General features: G+C 41.7%; 1 protein-coding gene across 2 annotated transcripts in view; it reads right to left on the reverse strand.

The window, feature by feature from the left end:
* Nucleotides 1-17,818, reverse strand: part of col24a1 (collagen type XXIV alpha 1) — a 153,356-nt gene that overhangs the window by 84,379 nt on the left and 51,159 nt on the right. For both annotated transcript variants that reach the window (XM_077218635.1, XM_077218634.1), the window contains 8 exons: nucleotides 12,446-12,499; nucleotides 10,211-10,255; nucleotides 9,201-9,254; nucleotides 7,364-7,408; nucleotides 5,297-5,350; nucleotides 4,534-4,578; nucleotides 3,011-3,064; nucleotides 1,957-2,001 (listed from right to left, as the gene is read on the reverse strand). In XM_077218635.1, coding sequence (XP_077074750.1) covers nucleotides 1,957-2,001; nucleotides 3,011-3,064; nucleotides 4,534-4,578; nucleotides 5,297-5,350; nucleotides 7,364-7,408; nucleotides 9,201-9,254; nucleotides 10,211-10,255; nucleotides 12,446-12,499 — 396 coding nt within the window. The remainder of the gene's footprint in view (nucleotides 1-1,956; nucleotides 2,002-3,010; nucleotides 3,065-4,533; nucleotides 4,579-5,296; nucleotides 5,351-7,363; nucleotides 7,409-9,200; nucleotides 9,255-10,210; nucleotides 10,256-12,445; nucleotides 12,500-17,818) is intronic.

The following is a 17,818-nucleotide window of genomic DNA, read 5'->3' on the forward strand; positions in this document are numbered from 1 at the left end:
CTGTATTGTAAAAACTGCTATATAGATAAAGGTGACTTGACTTGACTATCGGCGCTACACAACTCCTTCTCCAAGCTCTTGTTCTATCCAGACTGGACTATTGTAATGCTCTCTCCTTCCAGCATCACTGTCAAACCTCTGCAACTGATCCAGATGCTGCAGCAAGAGTGTGTTTATCGAGCCGAAGAGACACACGTAATCCTCTCCTCATAAACCTGCAATGACCTGCTGAACTCAACCTGACCTGCTGAGTCTTTAGCCAAATTAAAGAAACTGCTGAAGACACATCTTCATCATCATCACTTGATACAGTAATACTCACACTTACTATTCTAAATATCTATAAAAAAAAAGTTAGGAGACTAACTGGGACTGGTCACAGCACTTACATATTGTTGTCCTATTGTTGGTTTGATTGCTTATTTTGCTCTCCACATTTGTAAGTAACTTAGGCTAAAAACATCTGCTAAATGATTAATTGTAAATGTTGAGTGACTATGACCTCAGGTGCTTTCTGTCTCTTTTCATCTCGCCTAAAATCAAGCAGTTTATCTTCTCATCCTGTAGTTTATCTTATGACGCCAGGACACACAAAGTATTATTAATAATCTCTTGGCAGGAGCTGCCGGCGGGACTGAACTCTGTACAGTAGCAGAACACATTGCTGAAAACCAACCAAAAGACCTCAGAAAAAACAGATAACAACTTTACAACAGGGTCTAAATCTGATTTTGTATTCATGCTCAACTGAAAACTCTACACGGTTATGCAAACAAGCTATATTACTTTATTAATCAGAATACTTCAACAAAGTAATGTAACTAAGGTTACTAAAGGATAAATTATAAAAGCGGTGTATTGAGGTTTAGGCAGACCAGTTTCTTTTATATTTTACTTTATTGCAGTTGACATTTATTTTATGTCAGTTAATGGATATGTCTCATGTGCCCCTGTTGTTAGTGTTTGTTTGAAGTAGAGATGCACAGATGTATCGGCCGCTAAAATACATTATTTGTTTTTTTTATTTGTATTTATTTGTTTGTTTAAAAACAGCTGATGATCAGCAGATTAGATCCTGTCAATCAAAAGGGGGCTGAAAAATGTGTCAGACTGCAACTCATACTGTGTGTGAAAAGAATCTTTCTTGTGTTGAATTTAGGGCTGTTGAAGTTTATGCGGAAATAACGCAATAACAGTTAAATTAACGCAGGCTGTGTTTGAAATATGAAGCACTTCCCGTACAATAATCTCAAAGAGCTTTGAGCAGATCGCTGAAGAGTAATTTATTCCTCTTTACTACTAGTTCCAGCAGCAAATAAACATCAACGAACATCAGAAGGAATGTTGAAAGATACAGAACAACTTACTGAAAGGAATCATGTCTCATGAAATCCATCAATCAGTGTTTTAACCGCAGAAAGACGTCAATAAAACAGCTTGAGAAAGATATAATATAACGTCACATTTACCTCAGGAGAGTAAGTTAGCAATAAAACACTATAGAGAAGCTTATTTACTGTTAATTATATATGTGTGTTTGAATAAACTTGTCAGGTAGACAAGCGTTTATGAAAACTACCTTACGTGCAACTGACTTACATACAAACATTTTAGCTTTTATTTGAGTGAGATTATTATTTCTTAAAAAAATAGCAGTTATAAAGGGCTCTGTTGTTAATTTTAACCTCTAGTATTATAGTAATTTACCAAATGAGAGGATTCCCTGTACAGTTACAGCATTAGTTGGGAGAGATTTGTTTTCCTAACTATTGGTTTCATTCTGAATAATTGGTTCTCGGTATCAGCAATATATGAAGTAATATCAGCAATATATGAAGTTATATCCGCACGTCTTCAGAGAGGACAAAAATTCTGAACTCTGTGTGTGTGTGTGTGTGTGTGTGTGTGTGTGTGTGTGTGTGTGTGTGTGTGTGTGTGTGTGTGTATAGGACTCACTCTCAGGCCTGGGAATCCACTGTTGCCGGTTCCTCCGACGGGCCCCTGAAACACACAAAACCATGAGAAACAGCTCTGCACTTCTGTCTGCATGTAGCATTATTTTCAAACATCTTTGAAATTTCTTTGCTTTTATTTATCACTGATTTTGAGCAGAAGACATTAAAGTTATCCCTATTCCCTACAGCTGCTTGGGGTTTCAGCACAATTCTATTCCAAAACCGTGGAAACACCATCTATAGTCAAAATAGCCTCTGTGCACATGTATATAGACTCCTATTGGAATTTATATCATAATTTGGAATAAATTATAATGGGATTAAACAAGGAGAATCTGAGTATCTGGATACATTTTCATGTGATACTTTGTTTAATTTTGGACATTGTATCAAAGTCAAGTTACATCACATGGGAAGTTTAGACCTTTTACGATCAAGAAAGATTTTCTTTAAATTCATTTTGATTTCCTATTGATAATCATAATTGGTGTATTTATAACTTTTATGTAGGAATAAATTTAGGATCCTTTAGGTTTGATCCTTCAATAATTTTGCTTCTCAAGTAAATGTATCTTAATTTAAAGAGCCCATATTCTGCCCTTTCACAAAGTCTTGATGTTGTGCTCTACTAGAACAGGTTTTCCTGATTGAATGTTGATTATTCTCCTCATATTCTCCATTGTTGCGGCTCCTCTCTTCCCAGTCTGTCAGTAACGCTCTGTTTACTTCCTGTCTCTATGAAGCCCCTCCTTCTGAAAAGCACACTGTGCTCTTCAGGCGCTTCGAGTGTGTTTGGGAAATGTCCCGCCCCTTACCATAACCACCAGTTTAACACACTACTAACTAACTCAACCAGGCCCCGCCCCTTTATTCTGCGTATTAATTATTTAAATGAGGAATATTGTGACGTGTTCGTTCCCGGAAGAAACTCAAGATACAATGGAGGCGTTTCAGGAGTTCAGAAACACTGACACAGATGAAAAAGCAACATTACACACTAAAGAGAGAAGAACATGTGCAGTCCAGTGCAGTGTTGATGGCTGAGAAACACGTACCTGGTTTCCGTCAGGTCCAGGAGATCCTCTCTCGCCCGCATCACCAACAACACCCTGTAAAAGATCTCAGATCAGCTCAGACGCTGTCAGTCTCACATCAGTCATGCTGACATTCAAACATCTGAACGCTCTTGTCCTGAGGTAATGCTTTTCCATGACTTCACACACATCCGAACAGTTAGTTTGCCTGTGACTTTGATCTTGAAGTTGTTTGACTCTACTTTGTTTCTCTATACATGATAAGTGCATGTTGCTCTAAAGAAAAGTAAAGAATCCGCAGTGTAAATACGAGTGTTTTACAGTATGTTCTCCGTCTGCATGTTTGCTTGTGTCTCTCCGAGCCAAGCGCCTCTGAAAATCTTCCAGCAAGCTTTCATCCTCACTCAAGACGCCTGGGATTAATCATTCCTGCAGACGACGGGCAGCGAGCCCAGCTGGCACAACAGCTCTAATGTGATGTTTCAGGGCTTTCTCAGGCACAACTCAAACTAAATCAGCTGAGATTTTACAAGGCTGATATTAACTTTATCAAGAGTTTCTCACATGAAGAAACTATGGGTGTCTAAACAAATATCATTATTTCATTATATATGGATAATTTCCATTGAGAACATTAGAAACGCTATATTATGATATAGCCCATAACAGATCATGGGCAAATTTTGAATCAAATAGTTATATGCATTTGGCAGACACTTTTATCCAAAGCGACTTACATTGCATTGCATGTTACACATTTACATTCTTATCAGTTCTTGCTTTCCCTTTCTTGCGCCAACACTCTACTGTTTGAGCTACAGGAAAGTATATATGTCATGATAAGATTTTTTAAAACATGTCTGAATGCCTGAAGTAGGGTGACTAAAAGTCCCGAAAAATTCAGGACAGTCCCGAAATCTAAGCTGTTGTCCCGAATCCGACCCTGATTGTCCCGAAAATTATACTAAAGCAAAATCTTGGTATTTCTTGACTGATAAAACGATTGAGTCGTGAAGAGAGCGTGAGTTGCAGCAGCCGCGAGCTCAGTGAATGAACGTGCAGGAGCCAGTCGTAAAGGAGTGATCGATTTGTCGCAGCACTGTGTGCCAAAGAATACTTCGGCAATGAACAATGACTACATATTAGACTACACCACTGAACCTCCCATAAATATGTTATATTTCACATATTATTTACTCCAAAGTCACAAAAACAGAATGATGAGTTATTGCCGATTATCGCAGATTATTTTCTGCTATTGTACAATGAATAGCAGATTGTGTGGCATTTCTATTGTTTTTTCTTTAGAGGCAGAAAGTGTTTCCCACAAACACATCAATTAGAATAACACTCTCAATTCCTTTACTAATGCTAATGCAACTTTTATACATGCATAACGTCTTCCATCTGCATAATGCCATTGGCTTCACAGCTGGACGACAAGTTCTTGCTTTTCTTTACCCATTAGTAATCTGTTTTAAATATGCATCGCTCATTTGCATGACAACCCCTGACTAATGCTTATAAAGGAAGAGAGAGTTTACCTGTCTTCCTTTGGGACCCTTGATTCCCACCGGACCCGGAATTCCCTGGAACACATCGAGATGATCACAGTTACAAACAAATCTGATCTGACAAACATCGATCATTCTGAGCCGGGGGGTTTCATCAAACTGAACGATGTTGTCTTGTGTGTTTCCAGGATCATGTCATTCATTTGGGAATTTGCGTCTGTGTTGAGAGTTGTTGTAAACCCCAGAATGATGGCAGATTTGACAACGTTCGGCCCTAAACATCCCATGTGTGTTTGTCAGTTTAACATGTCTGGACGAAACATTAGCAGCATTATGCTGATATAAGGAAATACTGTGAGATATAAACAGCATATGCGGCCTGCAGTACGTAAAATGAGTGAAGCATGCTTTGGGGCAAGGTGTAAACGTACAAATGAATCAGTAGAAATTTTCTGCTGCATGTACCAAACGATAGCTAGAGACAATTCCAAGTGAAATTGACTAGAGACAGGAATTGTAGGTGACCTCACCGGTCTCATGTTAAAATGTAATGTATAATTGTTTAAGATAGTTGAATATTTTAGCAGTTTATTCACATTCCTACATGCAGGCCAACTAAATATCCATTGTAAGTGCACTACTCTACTGTGTTTTCGAACTGAGATAAGATTCAAAAAGATTTTCTATAGTATTCAGCAGCATGTTACCTCGCTCTAATTCATGCAAATGTCATCTGCTTGATTCTCGCATTTAATTTATAATGGCGATTGTATAATTATGCTTTTAAACTTACTCTCTCTCCCTCCAGTCCTGGCGGTCCTGCAACTCCTGGAGGTCCGATGAAGCCCTGATACAGAAAACACAAACGTCTTCAAAAGCTCAAAATTGCATGTTTAGATTTTTCAAACTCCTCCTACATCTTTTATCAAATAGTCCCCAAATTGTGGACACATAATCCTGATACTATGAAGTTGTTAAAAGCGCTCTGATGTACCATTTACGTATAATACATTGAGAAATTTGATGGCAAGGATCAGGACGGAAGGCCGTATCTTTAAAACACTTTGGCTGATTGGAACGAAATTTGGTGCATGTCATCACCACCATGCCCTGAGGGTACTGGAGAAGTTTAGGGACAGCGCCACCTACTGGACATGACATTTTGAATTTTTAAATAAGCCATGAGCCTAAAATCTCCTCCTATAATATGAGCAAAACAATCTACTTACAAGTTTTGTTCGATTGAGATATTTGGGCACATTGATTTCAAAAATAATTTGGATGCTCAACAGATTATTAACACAGACCTGATTCACCCTGAACTACAAGATACAGCTTCATTTATCATCCTCGTTTTATATGTCACCTTATAAAAATGTATATTGCTGTTAAAGTAATTTACAACTAATGTACACATAAATCAGCTTACACACATGGATAAAACAGAGCAATATGATGTCAGCATCAGGTGTGATATCATCTCTTCCACATGCACTGGACACAAATCCTTCAAAGCGGTGAGTGAGAGATTGGCTGGTGTTTTTGTTTGCTGGTAGTGGACGAATCGCTATATGTACAGTTGTTCTGTCTTGTTAAGTGAGATCAGATGTACTATCAGTCAAAGATGAAAGAAACGGCCCTCCTCCTGTCTCTGCACATTCCTGTGCCGCGGCACACTGCCAGGTGGTGAAAGCAATTGCGTTTCTGAAACATGCAAAATCTCTGAGATGCAGCAGTCTCATTTTCGAATTTATACAGCTCACTGATTCTTGAGGACTGGGACAAAACAGGCTAGAGGACTGCAGACATACGGTTCATATATCATAGAATTGTTTAGATGATTGTTTGAGATGAAAATCTGTCCAGATGGATTCACCTGCATTAGCATGCAACTACATGTTACAATTTGAATCATTTCAAATATTTTTGATAAATATTGTAAAATCTAGAACTACAGGATGTTTTGTTTTAAACTTATTTTCAGCTCCATCTATTGATGAAAATATAATAGGTGCTGACAATAAAAGTATATATTTTGCACATGTATCAAATGCAGCAGCCATTTTATTTATTTATTTATCTATTTATTTATTTATTTATTTATTGTGTTGCTTCTACTAACAGGAACTTCTTAAATTGATGGAAATTTTCTAAAAATCCTTAAACTATATAAGAAAAATCTATACATTTTTGTACAGCAACATCAGATACAAAATAATTTCAAATATTTATTATAAATATTGAACAATCAGGCATTGAACTTCATGATGTTTAAAACCGATTTTCAGCTCCATCTATTGATGAAAATCTGATGTTGACAAAAATATATTTGCATTTAATGCAGCCGCATTCTATTTATTTATTTATCTATCGTGTTGCTGCTACTAAAAGGGATTACTTATAATGTGGGATATTATCTAAAAAATCATGAAATCATAAAAAAAAAACTATAAACTCACCAGTTGTGTTGCCTAATTAAACTCACAGCATATGAAATGTTTGATATTTGTACTTTGATTTAGCCAGATTTTATCAATGTTTAGCAGGGACTTATAAAAGAGGAGTATTTAATATCTATTTGAATCTATTTAAAGTTTTGCGTAATGGTCATTGATGGTCGTTCTGATGGTAATTTTCAGAACGAATGGCAGGTAAAGTTGTGGGTTTTGTCCCATGTGTCAAGAATCAAAGCAGTAAAAATAGAACAATTTAAAAGGATCCGATCTTCTCTCGATTCTTCTTTCAATATTCTCTATTTATCTCTCTCTCTCTTTTATCTGGTCCTGTGGCTCACAGTGAGATAATGTAAGAGTTCCGACACTGTTTGAACAGGAAAGCATGAGATAACAGCTGTACGTACATTAACACCTTTAGGTCCTGGGTTTCCCTCTGGTCCTCCCAAACCCTGAGAAACAAAATACTTTAATGTTACACACATTCACATATACACACATCAGACATCATGAAACTTGTCAAGAAAATATGTCAACAAAATGAACACTGGCTTTATCAAATGTTCATATTTCTGTTCTCGAAATGTATGCAAACTAGTGCATACATTTGCAGAATAGAAATATGTATATTTATACATAATGTATTCATAATATTTATACATCTTTAAAGATAAAATGTCAGAAAACTAATACAAAACAATTGTTTTGTGTTCTTCGATTATTTAATTTGAGAAGTATGTGGTGATATCTATTAGATTTTTTACACAATTCACCTGTGGTGTCTTGCCTTAAAATGTTAATTGCGTATTGTGTACTGTTTCACAGTATACCGTGCATTAAATTGTGAACAGCTGCCTGAAATTAATTTTAAATTAAGCATCAAAGTGAATATTTCAAAATATAATTCGATTTGTTGGCAAGGAACAGGACGGAAGGCCGTATCTTTGAAACATTTGGGCCTATTTGAACAAAATTTGGTTAATGTCATCGCCACCATGCCCTGATGGTACTGGAGCAGTTTAGGGACAACGCCACCTACTGGACAAGACATTTCGAATTTTTTAATAAGCCATACACCTAATATCTCTACCTTAGCTATGAGCAAAATACAGGTGTTAACAAGGTCTAAAATGTTTTGAGCTTGTCCACTTTCGACCACTTCCAGAGGTAGTCGAAAACGCATTCGATCAGATTGCTTTCGTAGTGATTGCTTTTCGTAACACTCATCAAATGTGTTCAAACAGCCTACTTTCCACGTACTGACCTAACATTATGGGAATTGCACTAGCCAGACGGATTTAAACTTTGAGACCTAAGTTTGGTTTGAAGATGAAAAACATACCAAGCACAATGTTCTCTCTCCATTCCTGATTTCTAACACACTCTCAGCGTTTGGCGTGATCTCGCGACTCTAAAGAACTAAAGCTGAGGCTCATTGTATGTTTTCCTTTGTCTTCGGGTGCGTTTCATATGTAAACTGCGCAAGCTTATTTCATCCATTACATCGTAAGATCTGAAAAAGCCAATACATATACCCTTCCCCTCAAAGAAATCAGGACAGAAGTGGTTGAAGGTGGACAAAAGATACAGATTAAATCACCAGGTGTAAACAGGGCCTATTCGATGGCAAGGAACAGGACAGAAGGCCTTATCTTTTAAACACTTTGGCCTATTGGAACAAAATTTGGTGTATGTCATCACCACCATGCCCAGAGGGTACTGGAGCAGTTAAGGGACAGCGGCACCTACTGGACAAGACATTTTGAAATTTTTAATAAGCCATGCCACCTATGCCATGAGTAAACAAATCTACTAACAAGAATTAAATTGAATATTTTTCAAATTTAGGAACAAGAAGCAGTAACATAGAATCAAAAATATTTATTTTTAGATATTTTTGAGCATATATTGATTTGATATTGGACTGTCAAGGTATGGGAAACTTTTACATAAACTTGCAAAGAAAAAACAAAAACATTTTGAATATGATAACTGGATGCGACTTTCTAAATTATTTATGCAATATAGTGAGGCCATTAACATCAATGTAGTATACTACTTTTTAAAATGTTTTTCTGTTTCTGTTTCACATACTCCTTTTAAAAATACTTGGCAATGCATAGTATACCGCACGGTAAATTCTGAACAACTGTCTGGCATTAATTTTAAATTAAGGATCAAATTTAAAGAAGTAGTGACACAGAATCAGTAAGACTGTTTTTTAGTGGATATCGGTCACTGCACCTGCCTGCCAGGGTAACCTGCCGCCCCAGATACGCCTGGCAATCCTGGCAAACCCTGAGGAGAAAGGAAAGAAAAACGTGAATGAGAGATGAGAACGGCTGCCAGCGGACGAATAGAGCCACTATTGTTCCCCATGGCATCTCTCTCTCTCTCAGCATCCACGGGCCGGACCGGCTCTCCACGGCCTGACCCTGGCTGAAGTCCAGACGGCGGCTCCTCTCAGCTGCGCCACTCCAGCGCGGATCATCTTTGCATCAGGTGACTGCATATAAAGACTGCGCTTTGTGACTGAATGAAAGTCTCCATGTATTGAGTTCCAAACCTTCCGGACTTGGTTATTGAGGAGGTACAAAAGGTACAACTCATAGATCTGTTTAATGCCATGTCAAACACGTAGAGAGGGACGGAGAGAGATTCAAAACTGATTGTACAGGAAAAATATGTGCGGCAGGAGGGCTGCTATACAAAAGATAGGTCAAATACAATGCTAAAATCTAGCATTCTACTTCAGGATGCTTGAAACTGAATGTCAGCTCCATTTATTAAAGAAAATATGAAAGGTATTGGAAAAAAAATGCATATATTTAGCTTTCACACATGCTTTAAATGCAGTAGTCATTTTATGCATGTATGGATATACTTATTTATTTATGTTGCTGCTATTAACAAAAACTCCTTAAATTGAGGGAAATTATCTGAAAAATGTGTCCATTTGGTCCCATGTCTCAAGAATCAGTGCACAACAACTGGAACCGTTTACATTTATCTGATCTACTAAAATAGGATCTGAAAGCAATGGGAAGAATTTCAGTACGGCAGCATGGCAATAAAGCTATTTTTAGCGTGACACAGTAGTATGATTAATAATAACAACAATTATACTTGACTTAGCAAACACCACTACCTAAATATAGCTTGTGGTCTGACAATGACTGAAACAGTAAAATGTCTTTGTGAAGACCTCCCAAAAGGCCGACATCCACCTGAGATGACACTTCTCATCCGCTCACCTGTTCTCCAGGCACACCTGCTGGTCCTGGATAGCCTTTGGGACCCTGCGGGTGAAAAAAGGAAAAGCGATTATAACTCAACTCTTTTACAGAACAACAGTGAGAACGCAAAGCAAAGAATTTTCCCATATCCCTACAATCATAAGAACAAGTAAGAGTCGTTCTTGACGTGTTATCTTTTCCACATTTCTAGGATTGTGTTGCCTAAAGTCCCAGTGGCCTAAGATAAGACTAATAGCCCTTAAGAATTTCCCCAGAACTGTCAAAACCCTTTAAAGCTTTCCCGGTCTGACAGCTTGAGCTCGAGCCTATGAAAGAAAGACAAGTCCGGACAGTGAGACGGGGAGGAGAGGTCAGAGCTCCTCACCCGCAAACATTTCCAGCCTGCTCTCGAGTGCTGGAACCAATCTGTGCCAATTGTACTGAAGCACAACAATGCAATCATAAAGTCTAATACTTTGATATTTAGATGCCTGATTTGATAGTGGTGCCGGCGGCTGTTTGCCAGCAGGTGGCGCTGTGTGTCGGACCGAGCGGAGAGGATCAAGTGTGGTGCAATCCTCTAAATTTGGAAAATTCCAGGCCTTCTGCATTGCACCTGAGAAGACAATGATGATCAGAGGTCACCGTGATTTACGCCTAGCCTGGTCTGAGCCTGTAGGACTATTTCTGCTTAAACTCTTTAAAGATTTTACTGCAAAAGCAGAGTGCTCTAGATACTAATGACCAATAAAACAGCATTTAAACGAGTTCACCACGCTCAAGATCAAAGACTCCGGCATTCTGTGGGAGGTGAGGTGGAAAACTGGTTAAAGTAAAGACATTATTTTATTCGTTTATTAGGACTTTTAACTCCTTTCCCCACCATTGACGGAATTTTTACGTCATTTACGACACAATGCTTCCCAGTCATTGATGAAATTTTCCAGCAATCCATGTTTTCACTGTTATACGGTAGGGGGCGCTAATAATCACAATACAGCTATTTTTGATATTTTATCTTTGTTATTAAAAATAAGAACAAAGATGCAAATAACAAACAAATACAATACAAGAAAGAAACAAGCAGTAAGAAATATTACAGGAATTGAATAATCAAATGTAAAAATAATCTGCATAGTCTTTAGTGTATTAATGAAATATTAATGAATGCACAAATATAATATAATGTTACACATCAGATGTTTACCCCCAAATTTTTACGCTCACTTAAGACAAAACCTACAATTTTTGTGTGAATACTTGCCTAAACAGATACTGTATTTTTCAATAAAACTGTGTGTATCTGATTGTTCAACACGCCACCGTAGAGAACAGAATTGGGGATCTGAGAGAGACATCTTTCTATGCGGCACTTCATAGTGAGTAACGTTTGAGATCTGTCATGGCTTGATCTCCACTGTCAGTGGTTCTGGTTTCATCTCAGACGAATCAGTCCGGGATCCACTGACCTAACTGTACAGATCTGCTTTTTATTACGTCCAAGGTTGCGGACCTGACCGTTCAAAAAAATAACCAAATGTCCCCCACTCAATGGAAAAAAAGCTATGTCCAAAAGGGCTCCTTTTCCAAAGAAAACACCTCTTGGAAAACGCTCATTTTCTAGGAGTAGATCCACACAGTCTTAAAAGTGCTCTTGGGATTGCAAGTGAAAATCCAATCACACTGGGCCACTGTTAGCAAAAGACTGACCTAAAATGAGCTCCGGCCAACAACTTTTAAGTCGTGACTGAAAGGACTTTACAAGGACTTTACAACCTTTGGTTCTCTTCACCTCATAAACCAAAGCAAGAGCTACCTCATGACATCTTACTATGCTCTCATCACAAACCCACCTACACAAGTCATAAACCTTAAATATGACAAAAACATATCCTCTAGCTGTGTTAGCTGAACTAAAACTTGCACCAGTTTGGCCTTTGAAGATGCAACACGCGACTGTTCCTCTCGTCAGGAGCGAGTCCCCCTGCAGAGTGCCTTTCCTCGTATAGACGACCCTTGACCTTTGGGGATCTCAGGTTTTAAAGGGTCTCCCTGAGCAAAGCTACGTCTCGGGAAGTGTGAACAGACCTTCGCTTGCCCCAAAACACCACACAGGGTCTTTATTCTTGTGCGTAACCCGATCCAGCTGCTGCTGAGAGAGGCCTTCCTGCCATGGTGGAGTAACAGATACTGTACGAACGGTGTGAAGGATGAAAACGCTGCAAACACACATCATTCAGTGGGAGAACGTACCGTCACACCGGATTCACCTTTAGGACCCTGTGGACCTGGCCGTCCTCTTTCACCCTGAAATAATGAAAGAGAAGACACTCAGTGTTATCCTCCATCACACGAGCGTCATACCTGGAGGACGATTCATGCACAACTGATTTTGTCATCACTTACTCTTTGCTTTTGTTTTCATTTGTGTTACGTTCTCATTGGTTTATTGGTTTTATCACATTCAGGTGTTGCTCATTAGTAGTCTATGTATTTATAGGCCTGATTTTGCCATGCGTGGTGATCTAGCTTCGTCATCTTTTGATGCTGTAGTCCACTGCTTTGTGTTTCATGTCCATGCCATGCATTACCTAGTCAAGTTTATATTGAAGTTATGTTGATTTCCAAGTTATTGCTTTTTTGATACACTATTATGAAATAAACTGCATTTGGGCTCTGGACTCTGCTTCAGTGGAACCGTAACAGTTTTTGTTTAGTCAAGTTTTAGTCAATGAAAACTCGCTGCATAATGGTTAAATTGACAATCCTTAATATTTAGCTCAAAATTATAATCAATAGAAACTTATTTTTTACATTTCATTCTGATTATTGCTTTTTCACCTATAAGCACAAATCTAGAGATTGTCAACTCATACGCAGGTTTTATTTTACCCACTTTAGTTCTCTGATTTATTATAGGCTCATTATCATATACTGGTAAAACAAGAAACTTCTCTCAAAAATTAAAACACTGAAATCTAGTAATCCAATAATTCTAAATTACATTCATGTTTTTCTATTAAAACATGAATGCATAAAAGACTTGTATTGTCACACAGAGGTTGCGTAAGTACATTTATTCAGCAACTACAATCGCAAATATAGTCGAGATTCATGTTCAGATTTATTACAGTTCATCACTGAGAAGCTTCGATTTACACGATACATGTTTAGATTTATTAGTTCATCACCGAGAAGCTTCGATTTAGACGATTCATGTTTAGATTTATTAGTTCATCACCGAGAAGCTTCGATTTAGACGATTCATATTTAGATTTATTACAGTTCATCACCGAGAAGCTTCGATTTAGTCGAGATTCATGTTTAGATTTATTAGTTCATCACCGAGAAGCTTCGATTTAGACGATTCATATTTAGATTTATTAGTTCATCACCGAGAAGCTTCGATTTAGACGATTCATATTTAGATTTATTAAAGTTCATCACCGAGAAGCTTCGATTTAGTCGAGATTCATGTTTAGATTTATTAGTTCATCACGAGAAGCTTCGATTTAGACGATTCATGTTTAGATTTATTAGTCCATCACCGAGAAGCTTCGATTTAGTCGAGATTCATGTTTAGATTTATTACAGTTCATCACCGAGAAGCTTCGATTTACACGATTCATGTTTAGATTTATTAGTCCATCACCGAGAAGCTTCGATTTAGACGATTCATATTTAGATTTATTACAGTTCATCACCGAGAAGCTTCGATTTAGTCGAGATTCATGTTTAGATTTATTACAGTTCATCACCGAGAAGCTTCGATTTAGACGATTCATGTTTAGATTTATTAGTCCATCACCGAGAAGCTTCGATTTAGACGATTCATGTTTAGATTTATTAGTTCATCAACGAAAAGCTTCGATTTAGACGATTCATGTTTAGATTTATTAGTCCATCACCGAGAAGCTTCGATTTAGACGATTCATGTTTAGATTTATTAGTTCCCTTTCAGTCGATAACGTCGGACGTAGTCGACGCGACTGAAATGGGATCACGCTAGGGAGCCTATCATCTTCGAGTACTATTGAACGAGCCAATGTAATTGGCGTGCGTGATTCGCATCACACACTCCGCCCCCGCGGCGCGGGTATAAATACGGAAGTGGGTGCACGCACTAGTTGCCTTTCGCTTCGGAGCCGATCGTTTGATGTCTCTGAGAGTGCTGTTGTCTACAACGAGCGAGTGTGTCGGTGTTCTTCAGGAAGACTCTCCCAGTGCTGGTGTTCTACAGCGCGAGTGCAGCGGTGATCGCGAGCTTTGAGCTCTCAACTGCTGTTTTAACAGCAACAAATTTCTAAATGTTTGTGTGTGTGTTGATGGCTGGTTAGAGGGCGGAAAAGTGAGTGCTTCACTGTTTCAGTTCTCTGTTCAGTGTTGCCGCGGTCATTTCCCTGTGTGCTCCGGCACTGGTGACGGTCCTATTTTTTGAAAGAGCAACACGGGTGCGTTTGCGTCTTTTTCAAGATGTCATTCCGCCCGTGCGTTTCTGGGTGCGGTCGTTCCCTGTCTCTCTCTGATGGTCACAACTGTTGTGTCACGTGTTTGGCTTACAGCACGCTGAGACAGCTTTTGTGGACAGCTCATGTTTTCACTGTGGGAACATGACTGTCGCAGTGTTGAGGGTGAGACTCGCCTTCGTTCGCGGAGAGCGAGTCCCCATTACCATGCCCCACCCTCGGGTGCTGTGTGGGATGGGTGACCGGAGGATAGTGTTGGATGTCCCGCCCGGTAACCATTCCCTGTGGGCTCCTCACTCCTCCCTTCCACTGCAACCACTGGAGCCTCCTGTGTTTTCTGCTGGTCCATCTGTAATGGGTGGGCCAGCGGTTTCACTCGGGGCTCCCCTGGAGGACAGGACGCCGATTGCAGCATCAGAGGGTGAGCTGACTTCTGGAGATGATGACTCGGCTGCATTGTCTCCCTCCGGGAGTTCAATGTTGCCCGAGCCGGATCCAGAATTATCAGCTATGCTGAAACGGGCCGCCGAGGCTGCCGGGCTCGAGTGGAACCTCCACCGTGTCCCGTTCAGTCTCGGTTGGAATCTGGAGTTTGGTATCTTGGGGCGGGCCGCGCTGGTTCTCAGCTCGCCGCCCCAGTGCCTTTCTTTCCCGAAATGCATGGAGAGCTTATCAGGTGGTGAACAGCATCTTTCTCTGCCAGAAACTGCCTGAATAGCTTTTCCCCCTCATTACCCTTGATGGAGGAACGGTGAAGGGTTGCGAGGTGTCCCTCCATTGGAGCGGTCTGTCGACACAGGTGCACCTGTGTCCGGCGGCCGCTGCCTTTTGGGGGGATCCTCGTCTCCCCCCTAAGGCCTGTGAGTTTCGTCCGTTCCGACGGGCAGAGCTTACAAAGCCTGTGGGCAAGCCCCTTCCTCTTGCGTGCCATGGCGTTGCTGCAGGCTAGGGCACCCATGGCATGCACGAGGGTAATCCAGACCGTGCGCTCATAGGTGAGCACCGCACTGCATCCGACCTCACCCTCCGGGGTACGGGTGTCGTAGCGTGCGTGATCGGTCTGGCGATGTCCACCTTGGTGGTCCAGTAGCGCCTTCGTTGGCTCAGCCTGGTTGGTATGGCGGATGCGGACAAGGTTCGGTTCCTGGTCTCCCCAATTTCCCAGGTTGGGCTGGTCGGCGACGCGGTGGAGAACTGCATCAAACAGTTCTCTGCCGCTCAAGCGCAGACGGAGGTCATCCGGCACATCCTGCCCCGGTGGCCAGCTGCTGCCTCCACCCGCCGCCGGTGGCAGCTCCTCCGCCTGCTCGTCGCCGTGGGCGTTCTCCGGCCGCCGCTCCTGCTGGCCCTCCGCAGCAGCCTCCACCCAGGCCTCAGCAGGGAGCCGGCCGCAGTAGAGACGCCCAGCCCGCTCCAGGCGCTGCCAAGCCAGGTGGCAAGCGACAGCGAAAGCATTCCGGAGCGGGCCGCCCAGGAATGGATGAGATGCTCTTGGAGTGGCACGATCACTCCCTCCCCCCGGGTGAGGGCCGGGTGGAGCCTTTGTTTGTGTGTGTGTCTGTTCCGCCGCTGGCTCCCTAAAAAAAAAAAAAAAAAAGCGGAGCAAGCGGTACCCACACTTCAAAGAGAGAGCAATTTCATCTGTTCCTGGGTCCCAAGAGGGCCAGTCTGGCGGGTGTGACCCTGTATAGCCTTACACCCCTCAGCTCCCCCTTGGTCGCCAGCAGGCAGCTTGGTGCGTTCGAGGACCCGGTCATCCGCCTTCTCACGCGCCCCCTGCCGCTTGTGGAGACAGGTAAGTGTTGCACAGCACACTAACACCACTCTCTCTACTTTGCTGCCCCACCTCAGGCTCGGCTACCCCGCTCAAGTCAGTGATAGTCATCACATTAGGTGTTGAGCAGACGTGCTCCTGAAAATTCAGTGATATTCATCACACCGAGTGTTGAGCAGTGCTCCTGACTTGTGCGTGCTTATCTTATCCTGCTGGCGAAGGATTTGATATAGCCGCTCCTCCAGCCGGTACGAAGGCCAGTTGTAAACTCGTTCTTCGTGCTACTAGGTGGTGGGTCGTGACCATCTTGGCCCAAGATTGGTCTGCAGCTTTGACCTGAAAGACATGTGCTTCAGATCTCTACCTCCCGCACCGCAGGCCATCCTGTGTGTTGCGTCTAAGGGTGGAGTATCAGTACAGTGTCCTTCCCCTCGAGTGCTCCAGAGCCCGTTGGGTCTTCAGGTCAACTGGAAGAGAGTAATCTCGCCCACGGGCTGAGTATCTCTTTTCTAGTTTTGGAGAGGTACTCGGTCCAACATGTCTCTCCAATGAGAATGTGTTCAGCTGGTGTTGAAGTGAGAAAGGGTCCCACTGAAAGAACTTTCAGAGGCTCCTGGGGTATATGGTAGTCGCAGCCTTTGGCTCCCTCCATATGTGACCGCTTCAGCGCTAGCTTCACGATCGAGTCCCGAGGTGACCGTGGCAGAGCAGCTCACCCTGTGTGACTATAGTTCATCCCGGTCTGCTGCCAAACCCTCTTCAACAGAGCGGCCATGTACAAAGGGCGTGTTTTAACGGGGGCCTGGGCGACCCCCGACTACACGGGCATTCGTGCCTCGAGTTGTTAGACATTGCGACCGTTGCGCAAGCTTCCCTTGCATGTCACAAACTCACCCGTCACCTCCTCCTTGGAGTCAGACGCTTCTGAGGGCGCCTTATTCCACTCCTCCCGCTTACTCAATCGTGCCGCCATCGAGCCTCACGACAGTTATAGCCAGGGCAAGTGGAGACTCCATCCCCTGGGTCCGGCTGGGTCATGACCATTCCGGGGCCGCTCAGTTGCCCCCCCGGTTTTATTTTTCCGCCAGTGTTTGGGTAAACCGAGCGGACTACCCTTGGACAAACACTGGGACTCAGCGGCCCCAGGGGCCCGCAGAAATGCGTTTAACCCCAGTGAGCCTTCTAAAAGTGACTGCGACTCATGGTCGCCTTGCGCCTGCAAGTCAGTGAAATCATCACTCTTCATGTTGAGCAGATTTGCTCCTGAAACTCAGTGAAGTTCATCGCACTCTGGTGTTGAGCAGCAATGCTCCTGTAGCTCAGTGAGTCCATCACAGGTAGCTCAGTGAATTCATCACACGCAGTGCTGAGCAGAAATGCTCCTGG

This window comes from Siphateles boraxobius, unplaced genomic scaffold, assembly GCF_051911475.1.
Source record: "Siphateles boraxobius isolate OS27281-9 unplaced genomic scaffold, OSU_SipBor_1 77, whole genome shotgun sequence".
Lineage (NCBI taxonomy): Eukaryota > Metazoa > Chordata > Actinopteri > Cypriniformes > Leuciscidae > Siphateles > Siphateles boraxobius.